Genomic DNA, 19,801 nt, shown 5'->3' on the forward strand with positions numbered 1-19,801 from the left:
GACAGTGTCGACCCAAGGGACTTTTTTGACCTGAAAAAAGAAACAAGGACCAGGGGTCACAAATGGAGATTAGACAAAGGGGCATTCAGAACAGAAAATAGGAGGCACTTTTTTACACAGAGAATTGTGAGGGTCTGGAATCAACTCCCCAGTAATGTTGTTGAAGCTGACACCCTGGGATCAATAAGCTACTAACAACCAAACGAGCAAGATGGGCCGAATGGCCTCCTCTCGTTTGTAAACTTTTTTATGTTCTTATGTTCTTATATTTTAATCCTAATACTAATACTAATCCAACAATAAACCATTACATTTAAATCATAATACATTGTGTTTTAAATAAACACAGAATACATTTAAATCAATACTAGCCATAACAAAACAGGGTTTTTACAAAAACAAAATAACTACACCTGTTTTAAAATAAACAATACATTTATTTGCCCTGCCCTCTATTCATGTACAGGGCTTTCCCTCCACCCTGCCGCATGCATATAAACTGGTTTATTAGCCATTACTATTAGTGCCTTGTTTGCTATCTTACGAAGTACCCCACGTAAAAAAGCAAGTCCAACTTTGGTTATAATGCCGTCTGGCATCATAACCATATGTATATATATATATATATATATATATATATATATATATATATATATATATATATATATATATATATATATATATATATATACACACACATTTTTTTTCGGACAGGTAATCTTTAAATTAAGATGACCATCTTTCTCCACTGTGTATGAAACATTGTGGCATGCAAAATTACTTTATTCAGATAATATACATATTGTAATAATTATATGTTTTTACTTTTTAATCATTAGTTTTTGACCAAAAGATTGATTTGACCACTTAAAATATGAAATTTGTAAGTATAATAAGAAATAGTTTTTCACATGAAGTCACTGTGTGATAGTTCCGTATTATAAGCAATATTTCTGGATTTTAAAATGTAGACTTTAAATACTGCACCACTATGTGTTCAGCACCAGATGGCAGTCATGTTCTTTACCAATTGTACAGCAACAAAAATGTAATCACAGGACAGACATAGCCTACTTTCATTTTATGTTTGCTTTTTGTAAGAGAGATTATGTAAAAAGTTTTTATTTATGTGTATTATACATTAAGGAGAAAAACAAACACATTTAACAGCAGCGTCCTTAAAATAGAACTAGGAAATGAAAATACAGACCATTTGATATGTGGAATAGTATGGTACTGTAAGTAAAAAACATGCATACTAAAACACAAGAAGAAAATAGGGGAGATGCAGAAACACACTTTGGCAACTTTGGTCGGAGTTGGGAAAGTGTAATAATTATTACATATTTGAAGATCGGAGATGGAAGATTCCTTGAATTAAGAGGTTCCAAAACAAGAGGTTATTTAGTTTAAAATGATTACAGAGCTGTTTTTATGGGATTGTTTTGTTATTGTGAGGTTGACCTTGTTGAGTGGGCCAGTCTGGTTTGGAAAAGTCTGGGAAAGAGGCTCTAGGTAGAATGAGGTAAAATATAATGCATTTAGGTAACAGATTTTGAGAAATAAAGTTGTGCAAAGCTTTAAACTTAAAGCTGGCTATTTGGCATATGCTCCAAACATGGGATCTGTTTTTTTCACTGTCTATGTCAAAACATGGCAAAAAGTTACATTTTGGAATTGCAAATGATGGAAAAGAGCCGTTGTTTCTGCAAGCTTGAGTGGAAAATAAATATCATAAGGGTATATCCTCTACCATGCTATAAAGTCAATTGGCTACTTCTTTTTACATTCCTGACAAGGGTAGAAACCAGATGATTGGCAAACAAATGAGAGCTTATACTGTTGGAGGCATTAAGAGGTGCAATTTAAATGATGATTAGTGTATCTTTGTACATTTTTCAATAACACTAGTTATGGTCATTTCTTGTGACTTTTGAATGAAATTAACCACTAACTGACTACTCGGAACTAAACAAGCAGAATATCCTTAAGCATCTGCTGTTTTAATACATTTGAAACAGAAACAGCTGTGGGTAGATATCATTCAGATAAAATAACCCCAGATCCTATAAACCTAGTCTTATGCCTAATATAATGCCTTAATTTAATTTAACAGTGAAAAGAGTCCTTATCCCCATTCTGCAATTTTGTTCCTTAAAGTTCTGAATTTAGTCGCCCATGTTGAAGATATGTGCTGTGTAGGTGTTTCCTGTAAAATATGATCAGTACATCTTTCTGAGGTTTGGTTATGTAGGTGTTTCCTGTAAAATATGATCAGTACATCTTTCAGGGGTTTGGTTATGTAATATCTTTGAGTAATGTAAACCAATTGTAACATTAATGATATTAAATTCAGCACAGTTGCACATATTTTTAGTTTTGTCATGTTTAATCTGGAAAACAAAGCCTGGATTCTTATTATGTTAAAAAGATGGCTCCCAATAAGTTCATGCAGTAGAAAAACACCCAATGCTCTTTACTCATTCTATTTTCCCCAGTTTAAGCCAGTTGTTCAAGATGCTATACACATTTTGTCCTCATGCTTATGGTGTCTAATTTTAATTTAATTGAAACCACTATTAAAAGAGGCTGTGGATAGAAGGGGTTTCACAGCAATCATAGGTTTGCATTTTCAGACAAGCAATTATTAACAGAATGCATTCATTATAGATAATAAGCGCTAGTCATCTGAGTTTGCACCTGTGACCTCAGCTTTCAACAAACCCATCACAAGTCCTATGTTGTCTCATGGCAGGCTGGAGAATGCATTAGTTTAGAATGTGCTCTTGAGCGCTGCATATCACTTACGATAATGAGACCTGACTGTTTAAACCCCCTGGCAACCATCCTCATATAACAGACTAAAGTCATTCCAGGACCTACTGCTTGCCTATTTCCAAATAGTAAATGTTGGAATAGTTGCCAAAATAGTTCACACTTTATATGAAACGTAGCGTGATAGTCTGCAAAAACCTTGTAATCTGATTTTGCCAATTGATCTCTACAAATAGAAAACAAATGAGTGAGCTTAAAATGGCGCACACCTTTAACAAATTAAAGACATTCAAAACCTCCAATGTTTTAGAAGAAATATTTATTCAACAACTGAATACATGCCAAAAAGAAATAATTTACAGCAGCAGTTTCATTATATTTTCTCCAGTTTTATAGAGACCACCTGAAATGCAAAGAGCAATACGATCATGTAAATGAATTGCTCTGTAGATAACATACATGCAATCTGATGGATACTTTACTTTGTTGCTTTGAAATATGAAATAAATCCCTCATGTTTTAATGTGGGGAAACAGTTGTACACTAGTTGCTCAAAAACTTATATAGAACACCTTGGAATAGAGTACCTAATAGATGCCAGTACTTTACACTGTACCTTGATTTTTGAAGGAAAAAATATATACACCTTTAAAACAGGTTAATGTGTACTGCATGTTGCAAAAGGTAGATCTATTACATACATAACATTAATAGTCACTAAATTATATATAAAAAAAATTATTAGACACATTAAAAAGAGCATTCACATGCAATTTTTACACAGTGACATTTTTTGGACCATGACAGAAATGGTTTCTGTTATTTTCTGTAAACTGACAGATACTGTATTTAGGGCAAGTATCATCTTTCATACAATAACCATCAAGCAAATATTTATATTTTAAATAATTTAACATTCAGTGGTCCATGCTAACCTAGAAGAAGCATCCTACAAATCGATGTGTTTACAATTATCTTTACTGATATCTTTATAAATCATTTACCATAGCTTTACTGTTTTTATAGTGTTTAATCCTCAGTCTACAGTTCTAAAAACGATAAAAGTGTGTGACTGATAAATAGCAATAAAATGGCGTTAATCAGTGGAGCATCTTTTAAGATCTCTGCGTGGTTTCACAGAAAAAAGGCAAAAGGCAAATCTTATTTTTTAACCAGCTGTTTTTTCTGGGTTCTGTTTACCAGCTTTCGAGATAACTGGTGACTTTGGGTTTAGACTGAATTAACTGACAGCTCAGATGGCTGGTATTTAGCAGATGTATCGTTCACGCTGACCCACTTTTGTGCTGACATAATCAGCTTCACAGTTACCCCCCTCCTGCCATGTACACAGACAGGCAGTGTAGTTAAAAAATCTCAGTAGGAGTCAGCTTAATATTGTTCTTCTTGGAGATGAATGGCCTCAAAAACACTGTTATAGTGTCTACCTACTTATCTACAGCAATGTTTATTTTATTTTTGCAACAGTGATACATTTTTTGGACCTTATTACATCTAATGGTGTATAACCACAGTCATTTGTATTTCTATTGGGAGGTATAACCACTATGATAACATCTTTCTTTTTCCTCAATAAGGGCATATCCATACCGTAGCTGTAATGAGGTGGTGTTACATTGGGAATATACACTCCCAAAAAGTCTTAGGGCAGTTTTGCAATGTTGTGGTCTCACAAATAAAACTAAATTGGGATTTAAAAGTCAGCTTGATTGGTATTTGCCTCACACAGACTGCCAGCTATTTTCTTTTTGTAATTTTTGTAAAAAAAAAAAAGTATTATTTGTTGGTTCAGACCTCTGATTCATTTCTATATATTAGGCTAGTTTATAATATTTTCCAGGATTTCTGTGACTAAATGCGCACTGTAAAAAAAAAAAAAAAAAAAAAAAAAATCACCTGACCAATATTATATTTTAGGAATAATAAATTAAGGAATACATTTGTTGGCTTGACACAGAGCACCCCAGGCCATACTGCCACACATGAAAAAAGAAATGGATTGCAATGATATACTTTATCAGATGGTTTCACAAATTAGCACTAGCCTTGGACTACCTTACCTAAAATAACATTAGGTAGTCCAAGATTACTAATCCAGGTCTGTAAAACCTGCCATGCATGGCAGTCTGCTTATGGAAGTGTAATATAATTACTTTCACCATTAACTGTATATTTTTAAAAAATACGTTACGTATATTGTTTTGTGTTGTATCACGTAGCCGAGACCTTTTCAATATTTAGCTATTGTCAATAAATCAAGTATTTTAACTGTATAAAAAGATCAGAATAGTTATGAAAATATGTCTGAAATAATTTAGAAATGTATCTAATGAGTACAATTGAACAAAAATAAAATACAATTGTATGATGATAAAAACAAAAAAACAACAACTTTGGGTTGCTGTAGTTTTTGTAGGAAGGCAGGATGATATACATATTTAACATACATTATTTTAGACACTTTTTAGATAGACTCTATTAACTAAAAATAAAACATACCTTTCACATGGAGTTTACATATTTATCAGTGTTGGAAGAGCTTATTCAGAAATAATTTGTTAATGAAACTTATCACATATTAGGAGATAGGGTAACATCTATAAACTATTGCATTAAAAACAACAGAATGGCAAGCAGAGAGATAATTGTATTGTCAACGTTGATGGTTAGGTTATTTAACTGTACAGTGTTAACAAAAGTCTGAGTTCTATAGTTAGCAAAAAGATGTTCAACTGTCTTTTTATTGGTAACTGCCACTGTTAGATTAAATTATATATTAACAAAATGTATTAATTTTGATCCAGCGAAGAACAGTTTAAAATAGTTATTGTCTTGTTTGTCCAGTCCTTGAAGACCAGGAATTGCCACAGTTATTTTCAGTACTCCTAAAGAGCATCATGTATTTATTTCAAATGAGCCACATTAATGTATGACAAGTACAATACATAATATCATGTTACTGTCTGATGAACGTCCTGTTGCATTTCAGTGTTAACATCTTTAGATTTAAAATTGCTATGGTTTTAAGTGTTCATTTTTTGGGGGAAATGGCAATCAATTGTAACAGCTGAACTATGAAACAAAAAAGAAAACTAGACTAAAAACCATGAGCAAATATCGTTTTTACTGTTGAATATTTACAGGAATTCCAGTCCAACCGTCAGTTTCCATTCTTCCATAATGGAAGGTACCATTCAAAGGTACTAACACATGTTGGTTCACTCAGTCATTACCATTAAACCACTGTGCACGTCTTTACCAATCCAATGAACTAAATCAGGAGTATATTGCATTTGTTTCCAGTTGAGTGCCTATATGTCTACTTGGATTAAGTCTGTGAAATGCCACCCCAGTATCAGACACTTCTTGGTGACCTTTCAAGTTCATGGGTCCTCCTGTTTCTGCCTTTCTTGTTTTCCTGAATGTGTTTCCATTTGTTAGCATTAACTTGGGCATTGGATGGTCTTTGTTTGCGCTGCTTGCGGTCCCTTTTCCAGACCTGCTCACAAAATTCATCCATGGTGTTGAGGTTTGGGTGGTTGATGAGGGACATGAAGTCCCTGTACCAGACTTTCTGATTGGGGGGGATAATGACATGGCCTTCCTTTGGTTTTGCTGCCTCACCATCCTCATCCTTGTGCAGAAGTTCCTCTAGGTGTTCTGTGTCTATGACCTCCAGGATGACCTTGACCAAGGTCTGCATGAATCCATGTTCAATAGTCTGACAGTAGTAGATTCCTGAATATTGCCTCTGAAGGATGCGTATGAGTAGACCTTGCTCTGTTCTGATGAATCTGTCATCTGCTTTTATCTGCAATTAAGAGTTAACATTAATGCACAGAAACTTTGGTAAGACTATTTGCTACCAACAATTTTTATTTTACTGAACAGCACCTGGCTTAGTGAGTGAATTTCAGCATTCACGACCTCTAAACCAAACCTGATTCACACTGACTCATGGCTCTTGTGACCATTATTGTTCAGTCTCTCAGATGTTCACACCCAATCTGCTGGACCTTAAAAAGTACTACACAGAATGACTCTATACAAAAAGCATAAAGGTTAGTGGTTATTCTCTTAAACAAGTAGCCACCTTGGTGTATTTTCAACTGTGAATTTGATCCTAAAGAGCTATTTGCCCAATTATCCATAGCAAAGCCTTACATACCAACTATAATGTAGACAGGGCATTGTCTAACTTTGATTAAATAATAATATGCCAGTGTTGGACATTCTACTCATTTGTAAGACAGTCTGATGCTATCAGAATAAAGGTATTAGTAAAGCTTAAAAGCAATATTAAGCTTCAAGTGAGATTTCAATTGTTTTTTTTTTAATCTTAACATTTTATGGTATTTTGATCATTCTGAGACATTCTTGTTACTGTAGCTCCAATATTTAGTTATTATTGCTGTCTAAATTTACCTTTACCTTTGTCTGGAACATCTTAAACGATACTGTCATATGATTTGGTGTCATCAGAATTATTGCATAATCCCATACTGGGAATCACTAGACTCTGTGCATATATTAAGTAACATAATACTGGAAAAAAATTTACCTCATCTTTACGGTCTTCATTCTGTTTCTGGAATTGCCAGTAGACAAGAGCACGTTGGGATTTTGGGCTGCACTCCAGGAAAGTGCTACTGTTCTCCACTCCATAAATAATTCTTTCTTCCAAATTTCCTTTGCCATTTAATTCATCTGTAGATGAAGGAGACACATCATTATTGTTTGGTAACAATCAAAGCAGTATTATAAAATGCTAAAATTACCCCTTAATGTCAACATAGTTAGGAATCCAAATCTAAAATATATGCGATAAATACATGTGATGGAACTTTTGACACACTAAAGAAACTTACAAAACCAGTTCAAAACAGTAAGTTAACTGTAATTTGTCTACTCCCAGATCTGATTTCTATACAAAGGTAATTTGCAAGCAAATACCCCAAATTGAGGATATAGGGTAAAACCCTCAGCTATTTAGACAACTATATGTAATATAGTTGTTAGCATGAATATGCTGCATTCAATGGCTGTCATCAAACGAAGAACTTTAAAACCTCTGCAGTGTTTCTAAATTAAAGTTATAGCAGCACAGCATGGTGCTCTGGTGGTTCCAGTTTACAAAATAATGAGCTGGCCCTTAAGCATACAGGAGAAACCAATGTGTGGTCTCCTCTGTCTGGGTGGCTAAAGCACTCTTACAGAACAGAATTCAGAAAGACAAATACACAACAAACATCCTTTAGCTAAGAGTGTCAGGATAAAATAACTGCAAGACAGTGAGCATCTTTGAAGAGGGTTATCTAAAGACTAAGCTAAATGCAATAAATAAATAAATACATAGTTTAAACAAACAGAAAACAACAGGACACGACACTCTACGCCAAAATAAAAAGACAAACAAAAACGGACTAACACTTTACAAACAGTGAGCAGATAGACAAACAAACACGGTGAGTTAAATAAACAAGTATCGTGCTTGTCCCGCCAGGATGCAATAGCAATGAAATGATAACTCTCCTACTCTCTCTCCTGTTCTCCACTCACCGAACACCCAATCCCCAAGTGAATAAAACGTGCATCTATATATACTGTTGTGCTGGGATTCAATTACTAATTAATTATTCACTTGAATCCCAGCACGTGAATTAATTATGTGCAACCTCGTGCTCACATATTAAATACTTTAAATGCACGTGAAGTGATGTACAATCCCGTGCCTAAATACAATTATACATTTCTAAACACACCTGAAACACAGACCCGTTTATATCCCGTGTACCAATGACTATACACCAACATTTAACACACCACACGCAACATATAACAGATAATATACACAGAGGAGGGCACTTTGTCACAACCTGCCAATATTCTATTCTACAGAGATTGAAATGCAGTGATAGTGATATACAATACCCTTGCTGCCATTTAATGTCAGTAATGTCAAACAGACTGCTGATGGCTGATAAGGGCATAATGTCTTTAATATAAATAATGACATGAACAGCATTCTGACTGGAACCAGCTAGGACTTGCCTCTCTTCAGATCTCCATATTCCAGAATGTTCTTATTAAAATTACTTTTTATACATACACTCAATCCTAAATTATGAGCTCAAACTTTTTACCTAAAGTCTTCATCGATATTATCATGCAGTTTGACAAACCTTAATCTTTAAGGTAAAACTTTATTCATGTATATATTTTACATAACCCTTCTTACCATGATGTTGAAGGTCGGAACACTGAGTAACAGGGTCCCCATTTCTTATATCCTGTCTTCTTGTACGTCTAAATTAAAAGGAGAATATTTAATATTAAAAGATAAACATAATTACACCTATTCTTAACTGAGAACATGTACTGAGAATGCAAATCCTCGTATGCTGTTAACTAATGAGTCATTACGTGTCGATAATTGATGACCCATTCAAATCAGAAAAAGACTAATACATTGGAACAACATAAAAAAACTTGAAGATACTGTTGCTTTGATGTCTACTGTACAATGCAATGTATTGACATTGTTAAGTTATTTTAGATCCAAGGTCACTGATGTCATGCTCTATTTCATTCCTTTCAGCTATGAGTTTACCACAGTTTGTAATTGTAGCAGGTTGTAGCAGAGGTTTAATGTTCTAATCAATACATGGAACTAGTGTTACCAGCTTCTTTACAAGGTAATGCATCTCCCTTCAGGCTGCTGCGGACCAATGTTGAGCAGCCAGGAAAGTGAGGTGAGGCTACGAAATTAAAATCAATAACCCAACTGAACATTTTCTGGTGGAATGCTATATAATTAAGATCAAGACAACTTCATTTGAATTTGTGTTTTCTGGCAGGTGTGCCTTATTCTTTAACCACCCTAACCCTTTTTTCTTCAATGTAGATAATATACTTATGATGAAATGTAAATTCTAGGTTTTCTGTTTGTGCGTTAATAAAGGACTTATATTTCTTTAATGAAATATAGTTCACTTAATTGAGCAAATTAGAACAATCTGTACTTATAAATCTGTCCTATGTTTCCAATAAAGTTTGCCAAGAAACATATAATCAAAAAGTATGGCAAACACAACTAGAATACCTTGCCATTCCTAATAAATTCTCCTTTTAAGGTTTTTAGTGCCCCTTAAGTCCCTTTTTGGCACACAAAGAGACATTATCTGGGTTTTATAATAGTCTATGGTTATGGCATTTTCATATTGGAAATTACATGGCTGAATTACATCTGAACAAGCTCACAGTATATGTGTATAATATATACACTATTGACAGGGTGATTAGAAAGTAGGTTTACCACATCAACGCACCATGCTTTGTGATCACCCTGTATATGTAGGCCTAGATGTAAAAAATGTTGTGTCCTGTCTTAAGACTTGAACGAATGCCAAAGCCACTGGCAAATCCAGTAACGTTTCCATTCCCACATATTATAAAATTTGTCTAAAAAAACCAACCTTTTTTTCTGCCACAGACACCTCCTGTAGAGCATTCTAACTATCAGCCATCAAAACTGCATTGGTTTAATTAGCACTGTCAGTATGGATTCCATAAGCACACAAGCATGTCTGACCTCTTTGATGTGGGGAAGTAGCGGGAGCATTCAGTTCCATCCCAGGCGCAGTAGGGGTCTCGGGCTAAGCAGCACTCGGCACAGGCCTTTCCATAGACCTCACACCGGTGCAAGGGCATCTGTGAAACTCCAATTGCTGAGCCAAGGTATAGCTGTTGCTGTAAAAAAGGGTAGATTATTTATTATTATTATTATTATTATTATTATTATTATTTATTATATTATTATTATTATTATTATTATTATTATTATTAAGACAGATAAAATTATAAATATAATAATATCACCATATACATATTTACTAAATAAAATTGGCCTTTATGTTGGCATACCAGAAGATTGTAAAATGCACTAATGCTTCTAACATTGATGGGGTCACTATCGTGCTCATTATTAGTGCTTTATCATCAACCCAAAAAGCCCTTTCCCTTAAAATCTTTATTTAAATATGGCAGTATGACATTTCACATACAACTCTTGACCACAATGTAACAATGTTTAAGGATAATTCTTTATGCGTATTTAATACTTTACAAGTAGAACACCCAAATTACTTATGTAACCAACAGCCATTCCAGGGTGACTACTTCCAATCATTAGACTTGCAGTAAAATAAAGCTAGCGACCTATAGGTTAAAGAGTTTTCAAAACATTGCCAACCACCTTATTTCTTGTAAGCAGCTACTGTATGCAATATGTGCAGTACTGGGAATCTGGTTGTCTAGTTTAAGTCCAACTATAAATCTTTAAGACTGTAGTTTTATAAGAGTACCTAACCGTTAAGGGAGTTAACATGATTTAAAAAAATCAAAAAAAAAGTTATAGTTTTAACATTGATTTTCGCCTTTGGCATCAATTGTTTCACATCAGTGAGCTCACAGATATGCTTTGGGACAACCTAGCTTTGTCTCATTGAGATCTCCTGTGTAGAATACTTTTAAAAAGCCCTTTGCTTTTAATCTCAGATGGATTAATTAAAAAAAAAAAAAAAAAAAATTCTTTGGACATCGTGCAACGTTTTCATGTGAATTTTCTGTTTTTAATCTGTTTCCTGTGACACACTTAACATGAATGTTACTCCTGTTAAGAGGAGTAAAGACAGCAAACTTAGCTGGGCTATACCCCAATTTATTAGTATAAATCACTTATTGTTATCCGACACTGGGGAAGCATACCATAATTCTCAGAATTTACCTTGAACCCATTGTGTGCATGACTAAGCAGTTTCAGTTTACATCCCTTGTAAAACGTGCATCCCTTGAAAAATGTAGAGGGCTAAAGCAAAATGGATACTTGCTAGTTAGAAGGGTCATTCATACATTAAAATGTGTTCCTATATGCAATATTATCAAGGTATAAATTAAGCATAAACTGCACAATTGTTATAAAGTATACCCTATGCCTTATATATAACGTTCATCATGTGTACAGCGCACCAGTATGCAGAGGTGCATGTACTATCCAACACCACAGGATATACTGCATGAGAGCTGGTAATTACATTTCTGAATTGAATAAGCCTTACATTGAATGTTGCTTAAAAGTGTAAGCAGCAAACATTGCATGGTGGTTTCAATTACTTTGAGAACAAGTGCACAGCCACTGTCTCTGGCTGCAACGAGTTCCACTGCCCTTTTTCATGAAAACTAACAAAACATACAGCACTGCTATTACAACTACTACTTAATATAACAACATCAACAACAATGGGATAGCTCAATGCCCTACGCTGTCTGGAGTAGACAGCCATTCAAGCCAAAACGTACCTGTTTTGTAGAAATATCCATGGCTGTAATGGCAACAGGCTCCTAAAATAAAGCAAACACATCTATTAGCTTCATGATTTTATAACCACCCCTAATATTTATAATTGAGCTGCCTCATCATATAGATATACTAGGTTGTGTTTGCCTTATGTACTGATGCTTCTTGAGTCACTGAGATATTCATGCTGCACTCTACAGGAAAACAGGAAAGCACTTGAATGCTGCCATGTGATGACAACACTAAAAACATAACTGCTGCTTACAGCTCAACATGGTTAATTGAAGGAGCATGACAACACTTACCCTGAACACAGTCATTTCTTCTAGGAGGACTTCCTCTAGGTCACGCCAGGTCTCCTTGGGAATCGATACAACCTTTAGAACAGTGCCAACATCTTCAAAACAGAATGGGGGCATATTAATGAAGGAACATATTACATATCTCTACAGTATATGTAATATCTGATAGACTATAACTAGGTCTTCTGATTTTCAGTTAACCGATAAAACACCCCCGATACAAAAAAAAAAAAAAAAAAAAAAAAAAAATCGGTGGCTAGCCAATAAACATAGGAAAACACCAGACAAACTGTGGAAATGGTTAATCAAGTTATGTTGAATGTACCCTTTTCCCATTAAAAAATAAAACCTACTTCAAAAATAATAATAATAAATACATTTCTCAGTGCTGCTGGGCAATATCCTGTCTTCCTGACCTGTATCTATCATAGATTCGTTCTGAATACTTCAAACCCGCCCCAACTACTGAGTGACAGCATATTCCTACATTTCTATTGAAGACTCAGACACCTGTGAGATTTAATACGAGATTACAAATCAGGAATGGAGGCTTGTAGCGGGATTTAAAACTGTATTACAGTTAAGATACAGAGGATTTGAAAAATGTAGAAAAATGCCTACACAAAAAAAACCCAGAAGAATGTGCCTGTGACCATAGGGATTTCATTGTGGAAGACACCAAAGGAAAGCAGGTGCAACTTAAGTGTACAAGTACTGTGGAGTTACTACTATACATATTTTGACAAAAAAAAAAAAAAAAAAAAAAAAAAACCCGTAAGCATTTTGGAAAGTAACCGAAAACACAATTTCATACAGTATATCAAAAACGAAAGTCCTGAAAAAAACAAATGTACATAAAACTCGTAAACAGCTAAAAATAAGCACCGAAAAATAGAATTAATAAAAACAGAAAAACAATACATTTAATTTATATCTCAGAAAACGCTGCCACAATGTCCTGATATGTCCAAATATCCTGCACTTGACTATAATGTACTTGAGTCAAAAGAAAATGTCTGCCTCAGGATAAGATGGTATGTTTGAACAAAGCCCCAAATGATTTCAAGAGTTCAATTTTTAGGGTCAAAGGTAGTGTGTCTTGATCAGAATGGCAATAGGGAGCAGGACCCTACAAGCAAATGGGAGTACAATCTATAAGCTAGATCAGCCACATAGTATCTAATGTTTCAAACAAAGCCGTACTGGGACCCGAAACAGAAGGGGATTACCATGAAAGTGGAAGATTGTATTACTTTTATCAATTCACTTTGTTGACAGATGCAACATGATTGGACAAAATATAAGCCCCTTATTAAACATTGGTGAATATTGACATATTCATACATGATCAAACAAATGTTGGTTGGAAAACTAAATTAGTGACAGATGCAGTAAACTGTAATAAAGACACATACCTGTTCCAATGAACAGGACATCATATTGTCCATCTTCTGCATCCACACGATCCACAACTATCTGTGTGAATTGGTAGTCTACATCAGTCTTGATGATGATTGGTCGGTGGCTAATTGGATGGACAGGATTGTACATGGCAGGGTGGCTTCTTGCAAAGGTGATGACATCATCAGGCAGGTCTTTGGTAGAATCAAACCCTCCAAAGGTTTTGCTTGGGCACTGTAAGGCAATATATATATATATATATATATATATATATATATATATATATATATATATATATATATATATATATATATGTTTGTTTGTTTGTTTAGAAAATAATGTATATATTTATCTGGATGTGTACAAACAAGATAAGCAAATACAGTGGCTCTCAAAAGTATTCACCCCCTTGGACTTTTCCCCATTTTATTGTGTTACAACATCGAATCAAAATGGATTTAAAATTAAGAGTTTTTGCCACTGATCAACACAAAAAAAGTCCATGATGTCAAAGTGAAAAATACAATCTACAAATTGTTCTAAATGAATTACAAATATAAAACAGTCAATAATACTTGCATAAGTATTTACCCCCTTTGCTATGACACACCTAAATAAGCTGTTGTGCAACCAATTGTCTTTACAAGTCACATAATTAGTTGAATGGAGTCCACCTGTGTGCAATTAAGGTGTTTCACATGATTTCAGGTTAAATACACCTGTCTCTGGGAGGTCCCACAGTTGGTTAGTACATTTCCTAACAAAAACTACATCAAGAAGACGAAGGAACATTCAAAGCAAATCCGGAATAAGGTTCTTCAAAAGCACCAATCAGGGGTAGGATATAAGAACATTTCCAAGGCACTGAATATCCCCCAGAGCACAGTAAAGTCCATTATTAAGAAATGGAGAGAATATGGCACAACTGTGAATCTGTCTAGAACAAGCCGTCTTCAAAAACTGAGTATCCGGGTGAGAAGGGCACTAGTCAGGAGTTAGTCTTCCACTGCTGAGCTGGGAGACTCTGTGCATATGGCAATAGCCCAGGTGCTTCACAAAACTGGCCTTTAATGGAGAGTGGCAAAAAGAAAGCCACTGTTGAAAAAAACTCACATCAAATCTCAGCTAGAGTTTACCAGAAGGCATGTGGGAGATTCTGAGACCAACTGGAAGAAGATTCTATGGTCTGACGAGACCAAAATAGAGCTTTTTTCCCTCAACGCTAAGCGCTATGTTTGGCGCAAACACCGCACATCATCCTGAGAACACCATCCCTACCGTGAAGCACGGTGGTGGCAGCATCATGCTATGGGGTTGCTTCTCTGAGTCAGGGCCTGGAAAGCTTGTGAAGATAGAGGGCAAAATGGATGCAGCAAAGTACAGAGAAATCCTGGAGGAAAACCTGTGGAAGTCTGCAAGAGACCTAAGACTTGGGAGAAGATTCATCTTCCAGCAGGACAATGACCCCAAACATACAGCCAAAGCCACACTGGAGTGGCTTAAAAACAAAAAGGTCATTGTCCTGGAGTGGCCCAGTCAAAGCCGGACCTCAATCTAATTGAGAATATGTGGAAAGAGTTGAAAATTGTTGTTCACCAAAGGTTCCCATCCAACTTGACGGAGCTTGAACAATTTTGCAAAGAAGAATGGGCAAAAATTGCAGTGTCCAGATGTGCAAAGCTGGTAAAGACTTACCCAAATAGACTCATGGCTGTAATTGCTTCCAAAGGTGCCTCTACCAAATATTGACTCAAGGGGGTGAATACTTATCCAATCAATTATTTTCTGTTTTATATTTGTAATTAATTTAAAACAATTTGTAGATTTTATTTTTCACTTTGACATTATGGATTTTTTTGTGTTGATCAGTGGCAGAAACTCCAAATTAAATCCATTTTGATTCCATGTTATAACACAATAAAATGTGGAGAAGTCCAAGGGGGTGAATACTTTTGACAGCCACTGTATATCATAACATTTGTATTTATAAAAAAAGAAAACAAATACATAATGTTATTCTGGTTTAATGGTTTCTCTTTACTTACATCTGAACAACACATACACATAAACTCCACCCATATATTTTGTTTCCCATTATGAAAATAATTGATATCTAGCTGTTTGCACCTCTATTGTTCTACTTACAGTCCCAGGTCGTGGGTAAGGTACCCTCCCCTGGAATGGTACCCACTGGTAATTGGGGCCGTCTCTGTGGGCATAGGGGCCCAAGAACACTCTTCTCACATCAGACATGCTATACATGCATACTGCTGACCCCTTGAAGATATTGCTAAAGAAAAGCAAAAACAAATCTATTAAAGTCAAAAGTGCAAAACCTAATTAAAATAATGAGTAATTTAACTTATAAATTGCTTGCTCCAAACAATTAATGCCACGTATTGATCAAGACACTGGAAAATGCATGCATTAGAAATCGCTTAATTAGAATTGAATTACCCCAGCATTTCTTGTTATCACTCACACATGCACCCAGTAAACAATGGCCCCATTTAAAATATGGCTTTGCATGCTACGAGGTTGATTTTATAAACCTCTACCATGCCAGGATAAGTCACAGCAGTAATGTTTTAGAGCATGCTACAGGGAATTACCCTGGATTGCATCAAAGTCTGTGGTTATCCAGAAGTTGTCCCTTAAAACTGATTTATCCATGTATATTCCCAGCTGATGCACAATAAAAATCCAGCTATTGCAGTGTATATCCAGTTGTGGTTCTAGTTATTTTTTTTTAACTATTAAAACTGTCAGGATTACACATCAAATTGGCAAAATACAGTTCTGTGTGATCAAAAACTATTGAAAATGCCAGTGTTCAAACACCCTCTGGTAAGTATTTTAATAAACACATAGAACATCAAAAAGGGACCAACATAAGAACACACTACTTTTTGTTCTAACTGGGTACCAATTCAATAATTGCACCAGTATTAAAAAAAAACAAAAACAAAAAAAAAACCCATGAAAACACTTTAGTACATTGCTGTATAGACCTATCCCATGTCATTGGTGCAAATCTGCTGTTGACCATGTGGTTGGCTCTCACCTTGATGAGCACTTAAATTATAAAATTACTGGCACAATACCTCTCTTCTTTTGTGCTGTAGTTTCACATATGGTGACCCTCAACAAATGCATGATTTCTGTCTAAAGGCAGACCTGTGTTTCAAGCTAACAAGCTAACAAGATTTTCTGCTGCCTTGACTGAAACGTGACTAGTACTAAATGGAATTGGCCAATTTCTAGAAGTGAACTCAAGAAGATTTGCAAACTGCTGTAAATGTATAGGAGAGCAAACAATAAAAATATTAAAAACTCTCTAAAATGTACTAGTGCAATTGGTTTTCTGGAACTTTTTAACACATTTTTTTCTTAGTTTTAGTGTATAGTTTAAATAGTATTAAAGACAAAAGCATAACAATAAATACATCATCTACCTGGATGTTGTAAACACGGCATATATTATTGGATTCTTAGGATCCTTGGAACTCATTAGGAAGACATCCTCTGAAAATAATAAGAGAATCTCAGTTTATCACGGATGATCAATATAAGCAGTATGCATATATTGTATAGTGCAAGGTATATATAGGCTATATACTCACGTAGTTCATCAAAGTGAGTGTCAATGCCATTAGAGCCAGGGACAGAGCAGATTAACCGTGCTTTGAGAAAGGTTGTCCATTTGTTAACAAGGCTTCGGTGGCCTCCAAAGTCGTTCTGAAAAAAAAAAAAAAAAAAAAAAAAACCCACAACATTATACTATTTAGTAAAACATCAAAATTTATATTCATTAGTTTGTCTACAAAAGGGTTTGATGCATCCCTGCAGTACCACATCTAGCACCTACTGAGCAATCAACATATTCTAAAATTGTAATGGTTATTTTAACTGATGCATACAGTAGAATGTTTCATAGAAGGCATTTAAGTGTAAGTATTTTAATATCAAATGTGCCAAGATCCCTGGGTGTATTTAGGGTGGTAATCTGTGGTATTTCTATGGATGCTCTGCTGAGAATACGAATGCCTTCACTGTGCTGCTTCTTGTCTCACCAGTCATGTGATAGTCAGAAATGGGAAAGTGGAAGCAAATAGCATTGACTTTATTTTAAACGTGAATAATTATAATACGTTTGTTACCTTACATAGCTGCCCTATCCTGGCATGGGTTGCCTTCCCAGAGTGCTCTCCATCCATTGCATTTTCACGAAAAAACAAATAGATTTTATCATCTTCAGGGTTATCGCTCTCAGGGATTAGGTGGGTACTTATAAATCTAGGATCTGAAAAAAAAAAAAAATGTTTATGTTTATTAACTACAGCAGCTATCTTACAGTTGTCACACAATAATTATCAACAAGTAAAATCATGTAGTTTATCAAGATGTTTATTACTACCACTAATAAGTAAGCAATAAGGCATGACAGGGTGTGGGATAGACTCTAATATCCACAAGCCCCAGGTGCGTTATAAGACGAGGCGAGTTTTGAATTTATTTGAATACATACTTTTGCTTTTTTTTCACTACTTTAATTAATCATTGGTGTCCGGTTCAGATTCATTTAATATCTCATGTACACTTCGGTTTCCCAAAAGTTCAACAGTTACATAAATCTCGTCGGTCATGTTTATTGCGATAAATTCCAATATGTCTGCCTTTTTTGTTTTTAAATTCCAATGTATGGATATCTGCCAGTGATTTGCCCATTTTTGAAAAAAGTGCCAACCCATGGTATATGCTGTAATATCAACACCCCCATGTGACCTGTTTTGACCAATCAGGATACAGTATTTAAAATACCCATTTTATAATAATTAATAATTATATTTTTTATACTATATATATATACACACACACACACACACACACACACACACACACATCTATACATACATATTTAATACCGTCCCGTCAACCATCTTTAAACAATTTACACAAGAGCTGTAATTATATATCGTATTCTAAATGAGAAAGAAGATAATTATATGTCAGCTGTGCCAACTAAACCCACATGTCAGCAGCATTTTAACACATTAAAAACACTGTGGCATTTTTCAAAACCCTAAAACAAACCACTTTGTAAATATAACAGATGTGATCTTCATGTGGATGAAGTAGATATGACCACCGTTTCATATGTTTCATCACACAGTAAAGGTGATACAGGCTCTTCGGGGGTTCATATTAAATTAAACAGCTGCAGTAGGTTTCATATCAACCGTCGTAATCACTGAAGGTCAATCAACTGTTAATGTTCTTTGAAGTAGCACAGAAGCAGTGTAAAAAATCCCATGAAAGCATATTGCCTGGTTAATGAAAATCGTATTGCGCGTTCAACCAAAAAGGACTTGCGAGTTGTGACACTCTCAAAAGATAAAAAGAAAACAGAATGTGGCCCGGAAATGGTTTGCATACTGCCTCCAAAGAAAACATACCTAATTAGGCTTGTAGGCTTTTTAAAAAAATGGTATGCCATTTAGTTGGACATTTCTTATCATTTGCAAAACAATGGCCTTTTCAGTAGCATGCAACATGGGTGGTATTTTCAGTACAAGCTGTGAAAGCTAAACACATTAATACTTCTTCACTGACAATAAATATGGTCTCAACAAGGGCCCTTTCAATTTGAAATGTAGTCATTTTCTGTAACTCTAGGTCCCAGATTTTCTCCATATAAATACATGTATCCTGCCTCTTCTTTTTTTTTTTTATTCATAACTCGTAACTCAAAACTTATTACCGGTACCGAAGGGATAAAAACTATTAAATACTAGTGGATAACTCAACACTGTCGTTTTCACTTTCTGATCTATTTGACACTCTTTCACATGACTGACTGGAAACGGATTGGATTGGAGTTGAAGTGGTTAATGAATGTAATATTTCTTTATGTCTTTTTTATACATAGAATGTAGGTAATAAGCATTAA

At 34.9% G+C, this 19,801-nt stretch overlaps 1 protein-coding gene across 1 annotated transcript in view; it reads right to left on the reverse strand.

Annotated features, from left to right (window-relative positions):
• Positions 1–3,077: 3,077 nt before the first annotated feature.
• Positions 3,078–19,801, reverse strand: part of LOC121318194 (semaphorin-3A-like) — a 117,078-nt gene continuing 100,354 nt past the window's right edge. Inside the window, exons 8-18 of the mRNA XM_041254614.1 lie at positions 18,012–18,154; positions 17,475–17,589; positions 17,307–17,376; positions 15,997–16,141; positions 13,866–14,085; positions 12,454–12,545; positions 12,151–12,192; positions 10,385–10,542; positions 9,032–9,099; positions 7,355–7,500; positions 3,078–6,604 (exon numbers count right to left, since the gene is read on the reverse strand). Of these exons, the coding sequence (XP_041110548.1) occupies positions 6,149–6,604; positions 7,355–7,500; positions 9,032–9,099; positions 10,385–10,542; positions 12,151–12,192; positions 12,454–12,545; positions 13,866–14,085; positions 15,997–16,141; positions 17,307–17,376; positions 17,475–17,589; positions 18,012–18,154 (1,655 nt within the window). The 3' untranslated portion in view covers positions 3,078–6,148. The remainder of the gene's footprint in view (positions 6,605–7,354; positions 7,501–9,031; positions 9,100–10,384; positions 10,543–12,150; positions 12,193–12,453; positions 12,546–13,865; positions 14,086–15,996; positions 16,142–17,306; positions 17,377–17,474; positions 17,590–18,011; positions 18,155–19,801) is intronic.

The sequence above is a fragment of the Polyodon spathula genome, chromosome 7 (assembly GCF_017654505.1).
Source record: "Polyodon spathula isolate WHYD16114869_AA chromosome 7, ASM1765450v1, whole genome shotgun sequence".
Classification (NCBI taxonomy): Eukaryota; Metazoa; Chordata; class Actinopteri; order Acipenseriformes; family Polyodontidae; genus Polyodon; species Polyodon spathula.